The sequence below is a fragment of the Natrix helvetica genome (genome assembly GCF_964273705.1).
Source record: "Natrix helvetica genome assembly, chromosome: 2".
Lineage (NCBI taxonomy): Eukaryota > Metazoa > Chordata > Lepidosauria > Squamata > Natricidae > Natrix > Natrix helvetica.
Window position 1 is genome coordinate 241,978,905 of NC_138552.1, and position 19,101 is coordinate 241,998,005.

At 37.3% G+C, this 19,101-nt stretch overlaps 1 protein-coding gene across 1 annotated transcript in view; it reads right to left on the reverse strand.

The window, feature by feature from the left end:
• Positions 1-3,408: 3,408 nt before the first annotated feature.
• TGFB2 (transforming growth factor beta 2) overlaps positions 3,409-19,101 on the reverse strand; it is a 111,485-nt gene continuing 95,792 nt past the window's right edge. Inside the window, exons 3-7 of the mRNA XM_081945888.1 lie at positions 16,685-16,817; positions 16,468-16,578; positions 15,286-15,457; positions 10,669-10,822; positions 3,409-6,718 (exon numbers count right to left, since the gene is read on the reverse strand). Coding sequence (XP_081802014.1) covers positions 6,560-6,718; positions 10,669-10,822; positions 15,286-15,457; positions 16,468-16,578; positions 16,685-16,817 — 729 coding nt within the window. The 3' untranslated portion in view covers positions 3,409-6,559. The remainder of the gene's footprint in view (positions 6,719-10,668; positions 10,823-15,285; positions 15,458-16,467; positions 16,579-16,684; positions 16,818-19,101) is intronic.

Here is a 19,101-nt window from a genome sequence, read left to right on the forward strand (position 1 = left end):
CACAGTCCTTACTTGCATTCTTGACTATCTTAAGAATACGCCTCTTGTCTCTGCTGGCAGTAGCACCTGGCAGACACCTGACCTCTTTTAAAACCTCCTTATCCTCTCCTAAATTAACATCTCTTACGATTGAATCACCAACCAGAAGGTGACTTCTCTTTTTACATACCTTGATCTTCTTCTGCGACTGATGTGTGATACCTGGTTCCCCTTTTCGCCTTTCCGAAGAAAGTTCTTCGTTTTGGACCATGATCCCCTGCTTATTTGAGTCATCATTATCACAACTGCCTTGACCTATCTCTTTAGTGTCCCCATTAAGGTCAGCAAGGGCACTATATCTGTTTTGCTGGGTCACAGCAAAAGCTTTGGGTTTTGCACCTAAAGGCAAGGCAAGAAACCACAGATGGAAACTAATCAAAGAGAGTTTGATTAGTTGAACCTACTACTAATAAAAAATATGCTGAAATGAGAACAATGAACTAGAGGAGCAGTTTGCCTTCAAATGTTGAGGGTATTCCATCACTGGAGGTTTTAAAGAAGAGATTGGACAGCCACCTGTCTGAAATGGTATAGGGTCTCCTGCTTGAGCAGGGCGTTGGACTAGAAAACCTCCAAGGTCCCTTCAACTCTGATATTCTATGTTCTATTCAGCAGTCTTCTATTAGTTAAAGAGATGTTTTTGTGCTTGTACCTGGCTGGAGAGAGTCATTTTAGTGAAACTGCCCATAATTTTATAAATGTTTCCATGTATCTTGCAGGAAAGGCAGAATACAAAAGAATTAAGTTGGTATGCATTCTTCTTATGTAGATGATACTTTCACCATAATAAAAAAGGACCAACCCTTGTTGCTGTTTATTTAAATGATTCAAACAGCTGTATTACTTATGTTTAAACTCATATGCTAGAGAGATTTTAATCAGAAGCATCAGATGTTTACTTTAGAAAGTAATAACCACCACTCTCTATGGAACATTTCCATCTGAAATAACTAAAAAAAAGGAGGCATTTTTGAGGTTGGACCTTGTAACTTCAAAAAGCTTTGCAATTTAATTGTATACATTTGAAGATTGTTTGCAACACTTTTCTGAGCTGCATGGCACAGTCACTGATTTTACTGATTAAATAACTGCTGCCTCACATTATGTAAACAGATCATAACTAGTTTTATGACTGGGGGAGATTCCATCCAAGGAAGAGCATCTTCGCTCAAACTCAGATTATTTAAAAGAGATTTTTAAAACATATCTGTATTCTTTTTTTATTGATAAAGATTTTATGATATTTGCCATTGCTAAGTATATGGAATTTTACTTTTTATACTACAATGTCACTGTTGAAAATTGAGTAAGATATATAATAAATAACAATTACTGTAATCAATAAAAGACATCTAAGAAAACATCTAGGATATTATTTGTTAGGAGTAGCTCTAAAGGTGTCAAAAGAGCTCCCTGTGTATGGAGGTGGCAGCCTTTTAATAAGAAAGAGAACTATGATTTATTTCAGAGTAACAGAATAGCAGAGTTGGAAGATACCTTGGAGGTCTTTTAGTTCAACCCCCTGGAAACCCTATAATATTTCAGACAATTGGTTGTTTAATCTCTTCTTTAAAACCTCCAGTGTTGGAGCACTCACAACTTCTGGAGGCAAGTTGTTCCACTGATTATTTTATCAGGAAATTTCTCTTTTTTTCTTGGTTGGTTCTCTCCTTGATTAGTTTCCATCCATTGCTTCTTGTCCTGCTTTCGGGTGCTTTGGAGAATAGGTTTACCCCCCTCTTCTTTGTGGCAGTCCCTTAGATATTGAATACTGCTATTATACCATCTTTAATTCTTCTTTTCATTAAACTAGACATACCCAATTTCTGTAACCATTCTTCATGTTTTAGCCTCCAGTCCCCTAAAATCATCTTTGTTATTCTTTTCTGCACTCTATTTCTTTTATTCCTGGTCCTTGGTTATAATTAAGTATGATGGTGGTGGAATTTGTTTGCAGATGTTTTAGGGTATGCTTATAAATATGGATCTAGAAGTATGTTACAGTGAACTCAATAGTCCTTGAAAACACATATGGCATACAGATCTGATCTTGGGACATCCTGTGGAATAAGGTCTTGCAGCTGAAACATATACCCAAGGTTTTGACATTCTTGAGTCTATTATTTTCCCTATTTTGTAACACCTTGCCTGATTAAATGTTGAAGGAATTTCAAATGGTCCATATAAACCTTTAAGTTTTATGGCTTATTCCCAATGAAGGTGTTGCTCAGTTATAAATTTAAAGATAAATAATGTACAGAAAGAAAACTATCTGCCAATTAGAAGAGACTGTTGTTAGACAACAAGTAGTTTAATGTAAGGGAGTTTCAATTTGCTTGGTGCGTTCTCCTTATCAGAATTATCTGTGCTATGAAAACCTATTTTGTACCAAAACATATATTATGTTATTTGTTGTTTTAAAATGTCTGGCCTCTATCACTGATGATATTACCTAGTTAGGATGATGAAAACAATCAAGCACAGAGAGCCCCAAGGACCCCTCACTTCAACTGAGCTACAAATATTTTCCTTTGCCTGGTATTTCAATGGGGAAAAATGGAAATAAGGACCTAATCTTAAATGTGTTCCCAATCTTAATTGGGTCCATGTACTAATTTTCATCAAAATCCCTTTGCTACCATCCTGAAGCAGATCCCCAAGAAAATTAGGGAAAAAGGGAAAAATTATTCGCAATTGGCGAATAAATTATACCAGAAGGGGGTGTGGTTTAGATGGTTGATGCCTGAAGGTATGCTGATATTCTGGGAGGAGACAAGAATTAGAATTAATACACCCATAGAGGCACAGGCCTTTATGGAAAAAAATAAAACAAACCTAGAAAAAAACAGAAGATTCTACAACGGATATGCAGGACATGGGAGGGGCCGGAGCTCTGCCAGCGGGGGGAGAAGGGGCAATACCAAGAAAGCTCAGATCACAAAATTGAATAAGAAAATCACATTGTTATAAACAGACCGAAAGTAGTAATGGAATTATATGTAGATCATATACTACAATGTATAAACTGATTGAAAATATTATTAGAATTAATATGCTGATTATATATGATTATGTATTAATGTTTTATACTCAGATGTATTCTATGAGTTTGGAGGGAGGGGGTGCCTGCCACACTTTGCAACTGCCAAAATTTGTATACCTTTCCATTTACCTTTTCCCCTATAAATGTTAAAAAAACCAATAAAATTCTTTATTTAAAAAAAAATCCCTTTGCTAGACTCCCTTGAAAGTTCTCTTTACTATTAATAGCAGTGTGAGACAGAAATAGCTAGATGGCAATTTTAACCCCAAATCACTGTATTCCTGCTCCCCACTTCCAAATAAAATATACACCAAAATCGTGCTTCCTCCTATATTTTGTAATGTTTATTTTCATTTAATTAACATGCTTGATACATACTAAAGCAGAATAAATTAAAATAAGACTAATTAACCTTTTTTTATACAAGGAACATCTAAAAATGTATGACAGCTGATGTTCATGTGGATGCTTATGATTTCTTTTAATAAAAAAAGCAAAAACAGAACAATACAGATAAAATGCCTGATCTTTAAGATCAATTGTGAAGCTGGTGGATTGAGAAAGACAATTAATTCGTTAACTGATTCCATGTAAGATTATTTGCAATGATTTGAATCCATCAAATATCATTACAAATACCCTTCTTTCTGAATGTGAATTCTAATTAAATCAATTCCATTCAGACTAGATTTAATCAGGGGTAGGATTAAGCCAATTTAGGCTACGTCCGGATATTTTGTTTAGGAATAAGATTCAGCTGAACAAAGCTTAAATGACTGTCTAATGGTGAGATTTATGGGAGTTAAAGCCACCAGTTTGGGGGGAAACTAATTTAAATAAATTAAATATCATTCATGTAACAATTATTTGTATCCAATGTAGATAGGATTTCAAACAATATTACTTTGGTAGCATTAAGTTACAATATTCAAGAAAAGTAACTAGGGACTGTTTACCTTAGTGTAAAAATCAATATACCTGATACCTTGTGTTCCTTTTCCAGTCTTAATAGTTCTGGGGAAAAACAAACCATTAATCACAAAAAGGTAATATTGCTTGACTGAATCAGTATAAAACATTATTTTCTTCACCATACTATGACTTCCAGAATGCTCAAATCCAACAGTGGGGAGCATATGTTGAGAAACAACTTTTTTCATTGTATATCTGTATATATAAATAAGCAGTGCACGTACAGCTTTAAAAGTTTGGTCCGGCTTAGAAAGATCACTCGTAAGCTTTAATAAATCCCTATATGCACAAATCCTGGGTTTGTTGAGAAGAAAGATAAGACTGCTTCCTGTCTGTCCCACTGCACCAAGAAGCTGCTACCATTTTCTTAGTGTCTACTATGTTGGAATAGAGACAGTGTATTGGCCCTTCCTTTCTTTAATTTGGAATTTAACTGACCTTATTACAGTACCCTTTTAAGTAATTAATGAAGGAGTGTGGTGGTTCACGAGGTTAGGACCTTGGGCTGACAGTCGGAAGGCTCGTGTTCAAAACCCAGTTGCTGCTGCTGCAGGAAAAGGTGAGTTCCTGTCACACGCTCCAGCCAACCCAGCAATTCACAAATGGGCAACTGCAAGTAGATAAATAGGTATGACTTGGGTAGGCAACTTAATGGGAAAATGAAAGGAATCCTCAACTGGGTGTCGCCCAGCAACAGTGATGTCACTGTTCAACCCAGAAGTGCTTTGGTGCTTCCAACACGACAGTAGTAGTAGTAGAAGTAGTAATTATTAATGGATTTTTTTAAAAAATAGGGGCAAGTGTCAAAAATACTTCTGTATTCAATCTGCTGTTCCCCAAAAAAGGGGTGAAATTGCACATGCAACCAGCTTTTACAGATTTCTCTGGTGATGCAGAGGCCCTTCACAATTGCCAAGTTCACTTTTGCCTTTTGATCTGGAAGATCTTGCCTTTGGACTAACTGCCTGCGAGGAGAACAAGGCAATCAGGGGCAGACTCCAATCTCATCCCATCACCCATCTTCAGAAGTGTGTGTGTGTGTGTGTGTGGAGTTTAAAATTTTAAGATGTTTGAAGATACATACATTTTATACAAAGCAATATTTAAATCTATCTCTCTGTCTAAATACAGACTGAAAGGGGGGGAAAGAGTAGCTTGCATCATAGAGATGAAAAACAACATACAAAACGCATGTATAGCAAATATTATAAAACATGTATTTGTAGTGCAAGTTAAAAGTACAGGGGACTCTACTTATACTGGCCAGCTCGAGGGACGCACATGATTCCGAGTAATCAACAAGAGCCCCCAAATTCAAATTCTTCAGAGTTGACAGTATTAACAGAATACAAAAATATGGTGAAAATTTACACATTACACATAAAGTACTTATTTTTTTTAATAGTTTACAATAGAGATCTACAGATATGTTTCCAATTTAGCTGGCTTCTTACTATCCACCCTATTTTAATATCATAGGTGTGGTTACATATATCAAAAAACAATCTCAAAGCATAGCTATACAGCAACATATTAGGGTCTGAAGATGAGACCAGTACATGTTAAATATTTCACTGGCTTACTAAATTGACAGTTTATTCATTTACAATTGTTGTTTTAATCTTAATAGATTTGTCTTTGAGACGAAAACAAAATGTCCTTTATTAATAACCTGCTCAGTATTACAACAATGGTATAAGGCTTTACATAGAAGCCCGCTTAGGCGTTCTGCAAGAAAACAAAGGTGTGTGTGTGTGCGTGTGTCTTTTCTTTTATAGTAGGCTTTCTTAATGATGTAATAATAGAGTTCTGTTTTAATTGGGTTAAACTAATTATTGTTTTTCAGGCTATTTCTGAGTTCATGATCCCCATGTATTAAACACGTTAAGTTGTTTGTTTGGTTTGGTCTGAACATTTGTGTCTTTCTACTCTGTCCCCCAAACCTCTAGGGCAATACATATTCTTGTTTGTTCGCATTACACAAAAATAAATAATGCACTGTTAATTCTAAAAACTACAAGGAACAGATAGGGCATCTATGGCATAACAATATAAAAATCAAGTAAGCCACGGGATAGATACAGCAACTCCACTTAATGGGTTTTTCCTGTTTTTTTCCTTTCACATAAGAACTCTTTAACAAATTCTTCCAGTGTTTGTTTATTTTTTTTAAAAAAAAGGTTTTCTTTCTTTTCTTTCTTTCTTGTTAGTATTTCTGCTTTTCTAAAAATGCTTCATGTCTATCTCACTAACCAAGTAGATGAAATGTAGGATAAGGCTTCACGGTGTTGCATCAGGTGACTTGTTTAAAAACAAGACACGAAACAATGAAACCAAGTTTCAATCCATTCAGACTAGTACCGTTTCGTTTTTCTTCTTCTTTTTAAAAATCATGGATGATGGGGTGTTTTTTTTGTTTCCTTCTTTTTGAATGTTTCTTTTTCTTCCTTTCTTTCCAGAGGGGGAGGGAGGAAATGCATATTCCAAAACGCTCCAATACATCCCTTAGCTGCATTTGCAAGACTTTACAATCATGTTTGAAAGCTGTTCAATTTTGGGTGTTTTGCCAATGTAATACAAGATAGTGAGAGGTTCCAGATCCTGGGATACACAACACGGAGAAGCAGAGGCTTCTGGGTTGATTGAGTTGTACAAGCTAAGCACCTAGGAGGAAAAAGACAAAAAGAAGATACTCCTTCACATTTTGCAGTTATTACAGTAGCAAATAACTTTGGGTAACAAGGAGCCTAGGGCTCTGATGGCATCATTGACATGGTGAGAATTTATTCATTTAAAGTAATTATACTCAAATTCTTTTTCCTCTGTATAAGCCTAGACAGCTGGAATCAATAAAAACACAGATATGTAAAACATCCAAACAGTAGAGAATTTTCACAGCAGTGAATTACTTTTTTTAATGTAACAGCTGTTGATTTAAAAAAAAGAGACACCAGTGAATAACTTCAAAAATGTTCTCTCAAGATTCTAGGCTTCACAAGAAAGGATAGAGTTGAAAATTACATATTATTCTTTGGCTTATTTTGAGGGAGCAGTTGATAAAATTATGTAAAATAACTGTTAAAAACAGCAAGGGAGAGAAATAAAATGCCCCATTAACATTTTGCTTTTTGCCATCTCCCTCCCCCCGTCTCTCTCACACACACCAGAGGTGGTATTCAGCAGGTTCTGACCGGTTCTGGAGAACTGGTAGTGGAAATTTTGACTAGTTCGGAGAACCGGTAAATACTACCTCTGACTGGCCCTGCCTCCATCTATTCTCTTTCTCCCGAGTCCCAGTTGATTGGGTGGAAATGGGGATTTTGCAGTAACCTTCCACTGGAGTGGGGAGGGAATGGAGATTTTACAGTATCCTTCCCCTGCCACACCCACCAAGCCATACCACGCCCACCAAGCCACGCCCACAGAACCAGTAGTAACAAAATTTTGAATCCCACCACTGACACTCACCCTCCCGAGTGTCAGGGTAGGCCTCACCTGACCTATTGCTGATAGTTTCTTAGTTCCACATATTTTAACTTGCTCCTAAGAACAAACGAAATCCTGTGGGATGGGACCTATTCAGTCCAAAATCATTTGTTTGGTCATTCCAGAATGACCAAACAAATGCTTACAGGAAACCCATAATCAGAACATTGCAACTCTAGCCCTTTCTCACTACCGGTAGTCTTTGACTTACAGTAATTCATTTAGTGACTGTTCAAAGTTACAATGGCACGGAAAAAAGTAACTTATGACTTGTCGCAGTTATGACCTTTGCAGCATCCCAATGCTCATGTGATCAAATTTCAGATGCTTGGCAACTGCTTTATACTCATGACAGTGGAAGGGTTACCTTTTGCAACCTTCTGACAAGCAAAGTCAATGGGGAAATCAGATTCACTTAACAACCAGGTTACTAACTTATCAACTGCAGTGATTCACTTAACAACTGTGGCAGGAAATGTTGCAAAATGGAGAAAAACTCACTGAACAAATGTCTCACTTAACAACAGAAATGTTGTGGCTCAATTGTGGCTGAGGACTACCTGTGTTGCTTTAGCACCACTGATCTCTAAAAGCATATCTTCTCCAGATAAATGGGTTGTTTCTATTTATTTATGATCAAGGATGTAAGGTTTAAAATTGTTTAGAAAACAAATAAACTAAACTAAAAATGAATGTTCCATCTAGTCCCCACCTTTATAAACAATGCAAGTTATAATCCTTTCAGTTATAATCTGAACATATATTTCTACTGTCAGGCATCAGCACCATTCCTACTCAATGAAGGTGTTTGAGTTATCAACTTCTGTGCTTACCATTGATTTATATTTCTTTACACTGTTTTGGCAGCAGGATGTTGCATGGAGTTGATTGGCTTTTTTAAAGCACCAGATAAGAAAGCTGTGCTGTGGGTTCTAGCCAGACTTACTGTCAGTTCGCTCATTCGTGCGCTGCACGTGCAAATTGTTCTGTGCATGCACAGAACTCCCAAAAAAGATGGTGGCAGTGATGGCAGCAACCAGGGAACTGGTGCGTAGCCAGCTTGGGTCGCTGCCAGTTCTGTGACCCAGGCTGGCATACCACTACGGGTTCAGCAAAACTGGTCCAAACCGGTAGGAGCCCACCTCTGCTTTGTACCAAAGGAATGGAGCATGTACCCAATTTTGAGTTTTTTTGTGGATTTTCTTTAAATTTGAGAGCCAGAGTCAGCTTTGTCATTAGGATATGCATCATGTGTTAGAATGGAAAGGACATGGTTTATGGCAGTGTTGGCAAACCTTTTCGACACAGAGTGCCAAAACAGGAGAGCGCTTGTGGGTGCTTGCCGGAAACAGAAAGAGCATGTGGATGGCACACATGCATGTGCCAGAAACCAGAAGATCATCTTCCCAGCACATGCATGTGCCCTGGGTGGCGACTCTTCCAGTTTCCATTTCTCCCACACACGTGAAGACCAGCTGGTCAGTGCGCCAGAACCACAAGAACAACGGGCAATGGGTTGCGTGCCGGGAGAGATGGCGCTGCATGCCATTTCTAGCACACGTGCCATAGGTTCACCATCACGGGTTTATAGTTTTAAACCATGGTTGCCATATTTATACATCCTTCACCATTGAACCCATAATTGTGATTTTTGTACTGACAGATGATTGTTCTTTTTGTAAGCCACACTGGAATGAATCAGAACTGCTAAAAGACCAAGTATTCATTCAAATGATGCAACAACAAGAAACAGCACATTGCAACAGGCTGTGCAGATTCTTTATCAATGTAAAAGGTAACCAGTGGTGGGTTGCAGGCGGTAGACCCTGGTACGGGTGTACTGGAGCCTGCCCGGAGCACCGGGTACCGTTCCAGTACGGTGCTCCGGAGGGCCCACCTGCCCGCCCGAGTTTCTTACCATGTTTTAAAGCTTTCGGTGCTACCGCGCACGGCGCATACAACACCTGCACGATGCTCCGCTGAGCAGCTGGAGCATTGCGGAAGCATCTTTTGCAGCTACAACACATGTGCAGGCTGCGCGCGTGCACACCATGCACATCCATGTGGGCAACGCTGGGCCAGTTCCAACCGTACCACTTGGAATGGGATCCGGACCCCTCCACTGAAGGTAACCTACATGCCAGGGTCTTTTAAAAGCAGGACTTGATGAACTTTTTGTTTTGAAGAATAAAAGATAGGAATGGGAGGGTAAGTGGATGCATTGGAAGTGCCTTGAAAGAAGAATGTAGGGCGAATAGAGACTGACGTTACAAATATAGGATATTCCATAGAAAAGGAATAAAAGAAAATGAAATCACAAGAAATCACAGAGTGGACAAAACTGGTCTAGATGACTTAATAGGCTCATTCAGTCAGTGGCAACTTCAGATATACATATTAAAAATACTTTTCCCACAGTGAAAGGATAAGTGCTTATTGTACCAAGATAATACTGCAAATAAGGTGGGGAAAAAAGAAGAAATGTCTCTGCTACTACAGTACAGTAACCAGAGGCTAAGATCAAGAGTAAGCCTTTTGCTATTCAATAGGATAGTCTGAAGGAAGAAAAACTAAACATGAAGCTGAACAGAGTGACAATCTCCCATCTGTTCTGAAATACTGTTCACACTGAATTCTGCACATTCAGCAGGAAGATTTATCAGTATTTTTCAACAAAGTTGGTAGCTCACATGATCACTGAGGCATAACTGGTAGGCATAGCATAGCTTTTCCTTCAATACATCCTGAGAAAATATGATGGTAATGCTGAACAAGAGTGTGACCCCAACATCATTGAGCATGAAAAATTAAAGTGGAAATTAAAATACAATGTTCCAATGTTTCCGTCAATACAAGGATTTCTTTTGCTGCATCATCCTTTGATTTCTCTTGTAGTTCTCGATATGAAATATGGTTCTTCTGCTTTTAAAATGCTCTTTTCCTTTCTTTCAATTTCTGTCAATGGTGTATGCCATAATAATCAGATTTTTAAAAAATAAAAGTTGGGGTAAATGAAGTGTTACCATGATATGATCTATCAATTAAATTAATTAAAAACACATTTTAAACTAACAAAATAGATCTTGTTCTGCTTTATAGCCCTAATACTAGTTTTCTAAAATACTTACTCTACTGTGCTGAGTATCTGAGCTCCATAAATAAGGGCAAGCTCCTGCACAGAAATTTGCATTATATCCTTTAGGTTCATGTATCCATTTCCATCCAAGATGTTTCTTGAAATCAATATAAAATTGACGTAGACAGCAGTTATCTTGCACGTTCCTGTAAATGCAATTATAGACATGATATTTAATAAGCTTCTATGCAGTGCAGATTCCGTAATGCAATAAATCATTCAGAAATACAACGAACAGCCTCTTCTGTGGGTGAATTTTATGAAATCCACAGTTTACTGATATTTTTAGAGCACGCTTTCAAAACTCTCTTATTAATAAGATCTGGTTTCCAACTTGTCAGAAATAAACCTGAGCCTAGGCATAGGACTGCCTCTTAAGAATTTTCCATCATAAAACTGGATGGACAGAAGAATAGTAGTACAAATTTCAGCTTTAATGAATGGAGTGAGTGGATGGTCAAGGCCAAGGCACAGGAAAAAAAACAATTCTTTAATCAGGCTCCCCCACCTCCAGAATGGCCACTTTATTAAAAAAAAAAAGGCACATTAAAGTACTCTTTTGCTTTAGTTCTCAGTGTGTCATAGATTGTAGAAGAGAGAAATCCTTAAGTTTACATACAGAAACACAAATACACACATTGTAAAGTTTAATACTATATTTTTATACTTTGTGCCACTCTGGTTTCACAATATACAAATATTCATGCATAAAAAGGAATTAATAAATGAAATGTTAAGCAATATATCGTAATTACATAATTATGTAATTAAATTCTGGTTTGTTTTTTTTAAAGGATGCATTAAAATAGCATATGAGTGACACTTCATGGGCAAATATATTTAGGAAACATTATTTCTTCACTTCTCATGTGTATCTGTTTATGTTTTACTTTGTTTTGTTTTTATTGTTTGGGAATCAGATAGCCTAAAAATATAATATAATATGAAATAATGAAAACAATAACATAAAATAAAATTTTAAAACTGTAATCTGCTTCTTTCTAGCTAGGACTTTGGAAGGAAAAGGAGACTGATAGCTGTTGTTTCACTTCAACTAATAAAGGCTTTGTGTATTTCATTGTCAGGATTTCTTGCTGACATTTCAAGTTTCTGTTTATATCTTATAATTTTGTATATGTCATCAGTCATGACTAGACATTATTCTCACATTCATCTCTTATACTAGCTACAGATTTTTATTTGTATCCTTAAGTTAATTATATTTTAGCTTTCTCTGTATCCATTTAGCAGAATGGATATCAAATATGTATTGTCCAAAGCCAGAGGAAAACAGAAAAAATTGATCCTGGTGACTACTAGGGTCTTTGAAGAGATGGATCTTGTTCTGGTTAGTGTAATTGGAAGAATACTTGCAACCTATCTTCAGGTACAAAATTGAGAAGCTGCCCTAGACAATCATGGGAAAAAATATGGGTCTTCTGTTGTCAGGCAATCAGGACATATTTCTGTTTTTCAAGGAACAATTTCTTTGGAGAATGGGCTACACCAGATCTAGCTGAAAGTGAAGCAATTATAGGAGCAGGGACTTTGAAACTGTTCCTTAGCAATCAGCAACAAATGGCAGATTGAGCAAATGTACAACTTGTACTAATATGTGTCATTTGTTTGACTTCTGTAGTTACCCAGCTGAACAAGCATATAGAACAACATTAAAACAATACTCTTTCTGTCTGTTTGTCTCTATAGTCATTGAATAAAACTACTGTCATTGATGATAATATAGTCAAGAAAAGGGATCCTTAACACACTGGAGAGGGGAGGGGGGTAAGGTACATTATCAGGTCTTCATGGCCTTAACAAAATGCCAACAGGCTTGGGGTCATCCTAATCTCTGAGGAGAAAATGTTCCAGAGAGTATCGGCTACCATAGAGAAGCCACATCTCCTGGTCCTGCCCAGTCAACATTTCTTGACAGATGGCACCCAAAATGTGCACAATTTGCTAGACCCAATATATATTATCATTTGAGATGAGTGTGATTTTTGCATGAACATATCCATGCAATTTTCTTGGGAACCGAAGACGTTTATCATACCATACCATAGCTTCCCAATCTGACCTATTGTCCTGGTATTCTCCAGAAGGCTCTATTCAGAAAGGAGCCTATTCCAAACCCAGACAAGATCAGCCTAATGCTGTCACCTGTTAAATTTTATTTTTACAACTGCATCCATACAAATGAATTAGCAAATGCAAAATTTATCTCTAGACGGGTGCTCTTAATTATGCTATGTGCGTAGGTGAGGAGGGATAGGGGAATCTTTCTTTAACCCATAACAAAAGACTGTTGAGCAGTTTACAGTCGTCTTATTTGATTGCCATGAGGGTGGGGCTTCATTTGGGGCTTTAATTTTCTAAGCTGCCTAGAGTTATCATGAATGAGTCAGACAGTCATATATATTTTCTTAATGATTAGGAAATTCTTTCTTAAATTTATAATGTAAGTAATAGGATCAAAACAAAATACAGCCATAAAATATAATCACTTGCTTCCTGCCAAAGAAATAAGTGATGACCCAAAAACATATCCACGACAAGAATAAAATAATGCAACCCCAACAAACCTGAAGGGCTTGTCAAAAAGCCAATTTTTCTTGATTTTAAAAGAGCCCAAAGAATTGGGGCAAACTTCATCTCAGGGGGAATGGTGTTCCATAGAAGGGGGGCAAAGGGGGCAACGATCCAGAAAGGGCAACTCGATGGTTCCTCCAAGTGCTACTTCCTATGGATAGGGATCTAGAGCAGAGTTCCCTAACCTTTTCAGCTTTGTGGACTATCAGGGGGATGGTTCCACGCCAGTGGTGGGTTTCAAAAGTTTTTAGAAACACTTCTGTAGGTGTGGCCTGATTTGTGGGAGTGGCTTGCTGGCCATGTGACTGAGTGGGAGTGGCTTGCCAGCCATGTGACTGGGTGGGAGTGGCCAACTTGTAAAATGTGGTAAAACTCACTTAACTTGGTTGCTCTTGCTTAGCAACCAAAATGTTGGCTCAGGAACTCTGGCATTTGAAGCACGCAAGTCTTAAGGCTGTCAAGTTACAAGACCCTTGCGCCCTAACCTTTTAGAAAAAAAAACCAGGGGTGTTCAAACTTGACAGCTTTAAGACTTGCGGACTTCAAACTCCCAGAATTCCTTCTTTTTCTTCATCTTGATGATGTGCAGATGGACGGGGGCAGGGAGCTGGAACCGGTTCTAAACGGCACTGTAGATTTGTGGAACCTCTTCTATAGAAGAGGTTAGAACTGGCAGGAACCCACCCCTGTTCCATGCACATGCCTGTCGCAAATGGAGCGTGCGCACATGAACTTGCCCGCTGCTTGTGCAAGTGGGGAGGCACATAGGTGCATGCTCGCTCACCATGGCCCAGTTTGGAACAGCTCAAGGTCCAGGGGTCAGGGACCCCGGATTTAGAAGAAGTCTTCCCTTCTAATACAGGCAGCAGCTACCCAAATTGTTCTGGTCCTCCAGATATCTAGGACTGAGTCACATATGCCTTTAAAGAAGAAGAATAGTACCATAAATTATAGCTGGAAGCCAATTGGTAGCCTTGAAGTACTTAAGATATGGGGGCAAATTAACTGGTTTCCACGAGCCTCTGTTGCTAGGTCTTCAAATATTCCAATGCAATAATCAAAATGAGCGGCCACCAAAGCATAAGTGGTAGTCAGTAGCACTTCCTGAACCAGGAAATGTCACAATTAATGCCCACAATGGGGTGATAGAAAGCCTTCCTAGCCACTGTTGCCACATATTCTTTTCCTGGAGTTGTGAGTCCAGGAGAATCTCCCTATTACAAGCCAGTTTTGCACAGGAACTGCAAACCATTCCAGTATCCAAAATGGAATATCCTGCTATCAGAAAGCTTTGAAAAGCCACTGTGTCTCTTGCAACTGAGCCTCAATTCCTCCCTATTCAGACCTTAACTGGTTCCAAGCCACATTTTATGATTTCTGGCACCAGATTAGCAGCTGCTCAATTACTACATGATTCTGAGCATATGCTCTTGTTTTATACATTTGAGACATATTGCTAGAGCATAACAATTCTATTTGTTTAATTTTTTCAGATTGGAGATAGCCAACCTTTTAAACAGCCAAAATGTCACAGGGATTTTAACAAAGGTGCAAATAAAAGCAAGTGTTATTCTTCAGTAAAATGCAGTTAACACAGATTGCCAGAAAAATCAACAAATGAGATTTAGGTTTGAATATACTGTACAATCTGATGTGCATCAAGTTCCTCCTCCCCCCTCCCCCAATTCTTGATCTGCTTGTTGAAGTTATGAAGCAGCTGCTCAATGGCCCCTTTGCCAACTATCCTGAAGAAAGTGTCTTCTTCAAAGCAGCCACCCAAGTCCTTCAGCAGCTGTAGCCCTTCAAGACTTTGAGGAACAAATCCAGAGAAATACAAACTTTTTATCCAAAGTTATGTGGGCGGGGTAGGAGTGAGAAGTGACAGATATCCCTTTCAACAGCATGATGTCAAAAATTACAAATAAAAAGCAGATTTCTTTTTTTTTAAAAAATGGACTGCATTAATATCTTTACACATAAAGGCATAAAAGTCTATAAAATCTTATAATGCAATTACCTAAAACAATAGGCAGCATCTAAAGCACGCTTCTTCCGCCGACTGGATTGCTGAGACTCAAGTCTGTAGGAGGGTAATAGCATTAGCAGAAGATGTGGGCTCTTCCCACTGTATTTTTTCCTACTGGACTTTAAAGCTTTCTCACCACTGGAATAAGGGTGGTCATCAATACCTTTAAAAAATACATTTTGGTAATAAATATTGTGTTGCTTTTTTTGGAACAAATTACATAAAGTATCTCTTAACAAGAAATTTAAATCATAGAATAATAATCAGGTGTGCTGGCATCAGCTGGGCTGATTTAAGACATGCTGATGCATGCATGAACGTGGGAAGCAGGGACCTGCATTGAATTAAATATCCTGCATTCTTATTACCTCTGCATCATTTCAGATCAGGAACACTTGCTTCGTTCATATCAATTATTAAGTCATATGATCTGTTACATGTTTCCTTATCCCACAATTATTATAAATATCCACATAGTATTTATTTAACACCAAGCAAATATTAATCCTTTTCAATGCAGGGCCATAGACAATAGTGTGTCACTTTGGATCCATGGAAATGAAGATAAAAGAAGCAGCTAGAGAATCAACCCCAGTGAAGCAGGGACCATAACACAAGTAGCTAACACAGATAACATGTGAATCTAGTGACCTGCATTGCCATATAGACTCTATTAACATTGGCTGTACCTTTTGGATACATCTAAGGTTAGATAATGGCAAGGATTGAAATTAATCATTTACATTCTGAACATATGTTTCTCTGAGCACCAGTGCGGATATCTATTGGCACATAAAGAGCTTATGGCTGAATGCTCAAAATCAAGAATCTCTAAGCAAATTGGAAGATGAGCACACAAAGATCACACAGGCAGAAACATTTGCATGAGTACTAATGAAGCTAGCAAGAAAATTATGCTAAGAAGTAACTTATTAAACATGTTCTAATCCATTATCAAATAACTACTTTAAACAAAGATACGTTCAGCAGTTTTTACAGAATGCTATACCAGATTTTGAAAACAATTGTTTAAGGATTTTTTCTCCCACACCGTTGACACTCCATATTTTCCTTCACTAGTTGAGTTTAGCAATACTGGACATAGTATAAGATCTGCTGAAACATTTCACGTTCATTACAGAATTATTTTATTTTTAAATTTTTAGTTATTACCTGCAAATCTTGCCTCTAATTCTTCACTTTTATTTGGAATAATATAATTATTTGAAGGCACAAATGTACAGCATGGGCAATGTAAACTGATCTTAAGTCCCAAATTCCTGTCTGCAAAATGTAAGAGAAAGAAAATTTGCTTTATATCAGGTCAGGCAAGACTTCAATCTGTTCAAATTTAATACAGGTTAACACCAAAGCAATTAATTATTATCACCTTTGTGATGGAGCCATTCATGTACAGCCTCGGTTACATCAAAAGATAACCATTCCCCCTCAGCTCTTGTTTTCACAACCTTGCTATCAATATAGCGTTGTGTAGGGGATGTGGGATCTTTATTTTTGATCATCTGCAAAACAAGAGCATTTATATTCAGTGATATGGAGTCCTTACAATTTAATTTGAAAATATAGCTAAGGGGGACTCAAAACAGAATACAAAAAATAACTACAAACCTCAAGAGGTTGTGCCATCAGTTGATCTACCTATCTATCAATGTCATGAAAACATGTTTGACCAACTCTTACACAACACAATTACAAGAAAAAAAATATGGAAATAATTTGTAGAGATCAGCTCAACTGCACAAGTGAGATTCTTTTCTTCAAATGGAGATTGGTACACAAACCTCCATTGCTTTACCATAACTTGAAATACATATAAGCAAATTTCCTGATGTCATTCTTTTTTTCACCTAATTGTTTATAATTCAGCTCTTTTTCTTTATGTCAAAGTAACCTTAACTATTGCAGGATAGATAGAAATCAATTTCAAGACTTTTATTCCTGAGTATACCTTTTGTATACAAATGCAATGTTTTTGTAGTGCTTCTTTACTAAAGAAAAATGGATACATCTGTTCCTCAGATTTTTTTTTACATTCCTACAGTTTTGCATATTTGAAACATGGATCATTTCAATATCAGACAATTTCTAGTATTCATGACTGCACTAGGAAGACAACACTTCTTAAAGTCTGAAATATAGAGATCACGGAGAAAAATGGCTTTCAAGATGATAATGTGATACAAATGAACGCGATAATTCAGGTGCAGATTTTAATATATTACTGCTTAATCTACTGACAATGAAAATATAATAAACAAAATGTGAAAGATGCAGCTATGAAAATCTTGCAAGAAATCTTAACTGCATGAGTGAGTGAAATCCAGTATTATGGGTACTTAAAGAGTTTGGTCCAGACTTCAGTAGGCATTGTTTCATATTCATAGCATTATGGGAGAGCAAATTGTGTCCAAATAAACATTTAAAAACTGAGTTTAACATAGATTTAACCCACCCTATATCTACTTTAAAATGCTCTGGGACCAAGATCTTTCCTCCCTTAGAAAATAAAAATAGTTGCTAGGAGTCATAAACAACTTGATGGCACATAATCAATTGGAAATCCAACACTGATGGGACAGGACAAATATCCCATTCCATATATTGCCAGAATGGATTAAGGCAGACATACTCCTAGAGGCGCTAAGCAAGTTTTCCCTGCACTAAGTGTACTCCAGACAATACACATAAATTGCAACTGAGATACTAACAATACCAAGAACTCCGTTCACCTATCAAGCATAAGTCTTTAACTTTTCATGAAACTTCTTTCACAATAAACATCCAAGTATTTTGTTTTCATCAAAGTATAATTATGGCTTCCTACATTTAGGCTGTTTCTAGGCATATACTTTACCCAAATCCTTTTTGTGTATCTTGGCTGGATGCCTTTCTTTGTACATCATCTCAAATGCCTACCCAATGAAAGTTAAATTGTGGCTTGTGAACACACGATCTGCTTTTTTACCACTGAGAATTACCATTTCTCCATTTGTCTCAGAAGATAATGATAGACAATACTTCTCCTTACTCTCTCTCTTCCTCCTTCTGTCAATTCACTGTCTTTCTCATTCTTAATCCTTCTGGGATAGCTTTCAAGCCTTTGCTAATGGACCTTTCATAATTTGATACGTCTGTTTCTTTTCTCTTGGTATACTTTTTTTTTCAATTAAGTCTTTTAAATCTCATTTTTTCTCTTCTTTCTTGAAAACCTTATAGAGAAATTCCATTATCTAGATGAGAGGCTAGTCCTCAGTACAATTCCAATGTCTAGATAACTGATTATTTATTAATTCTTGTATATCAGTCGATTTGTAGATTTCTGAACTACTGGGCAATGGCATCTTCAGAAAAAAAAATGCCACAGATCATATAGGGAAGCAATTTTGTAGTGCCAGATGGATTCCACAAATATTCAGTTTCCCTAAAAGATGCATTTTTACAACATAGATACAGATTTGAACATACCCTAAATAGATCAGTTGATCCGTTATCACATTTCAAGCAGTGAGTGGTCTTGAAGCCTGCTCTCCAAATAAGATCTTAAAGAAAACCACAGTCATATAGGATGAGGGAGTTCTTTTGTATACCTGGCTCTAGTCCATTGAGAGCTTTAAAGTTCAAAATAGTTTTATGTACGGGCTCCAAAGCAGCTTGTTCTCTGGGAACATTGCTCATGCCATAAATGCTTAGGGCCGTGTCTTCCCAGGCAAAGCAAAAGAATTAAATTAAAATCCAGATGCTAAAAGAGGGATGTCGCTACAGTCAAGTGAGTTAGAGATTCACACT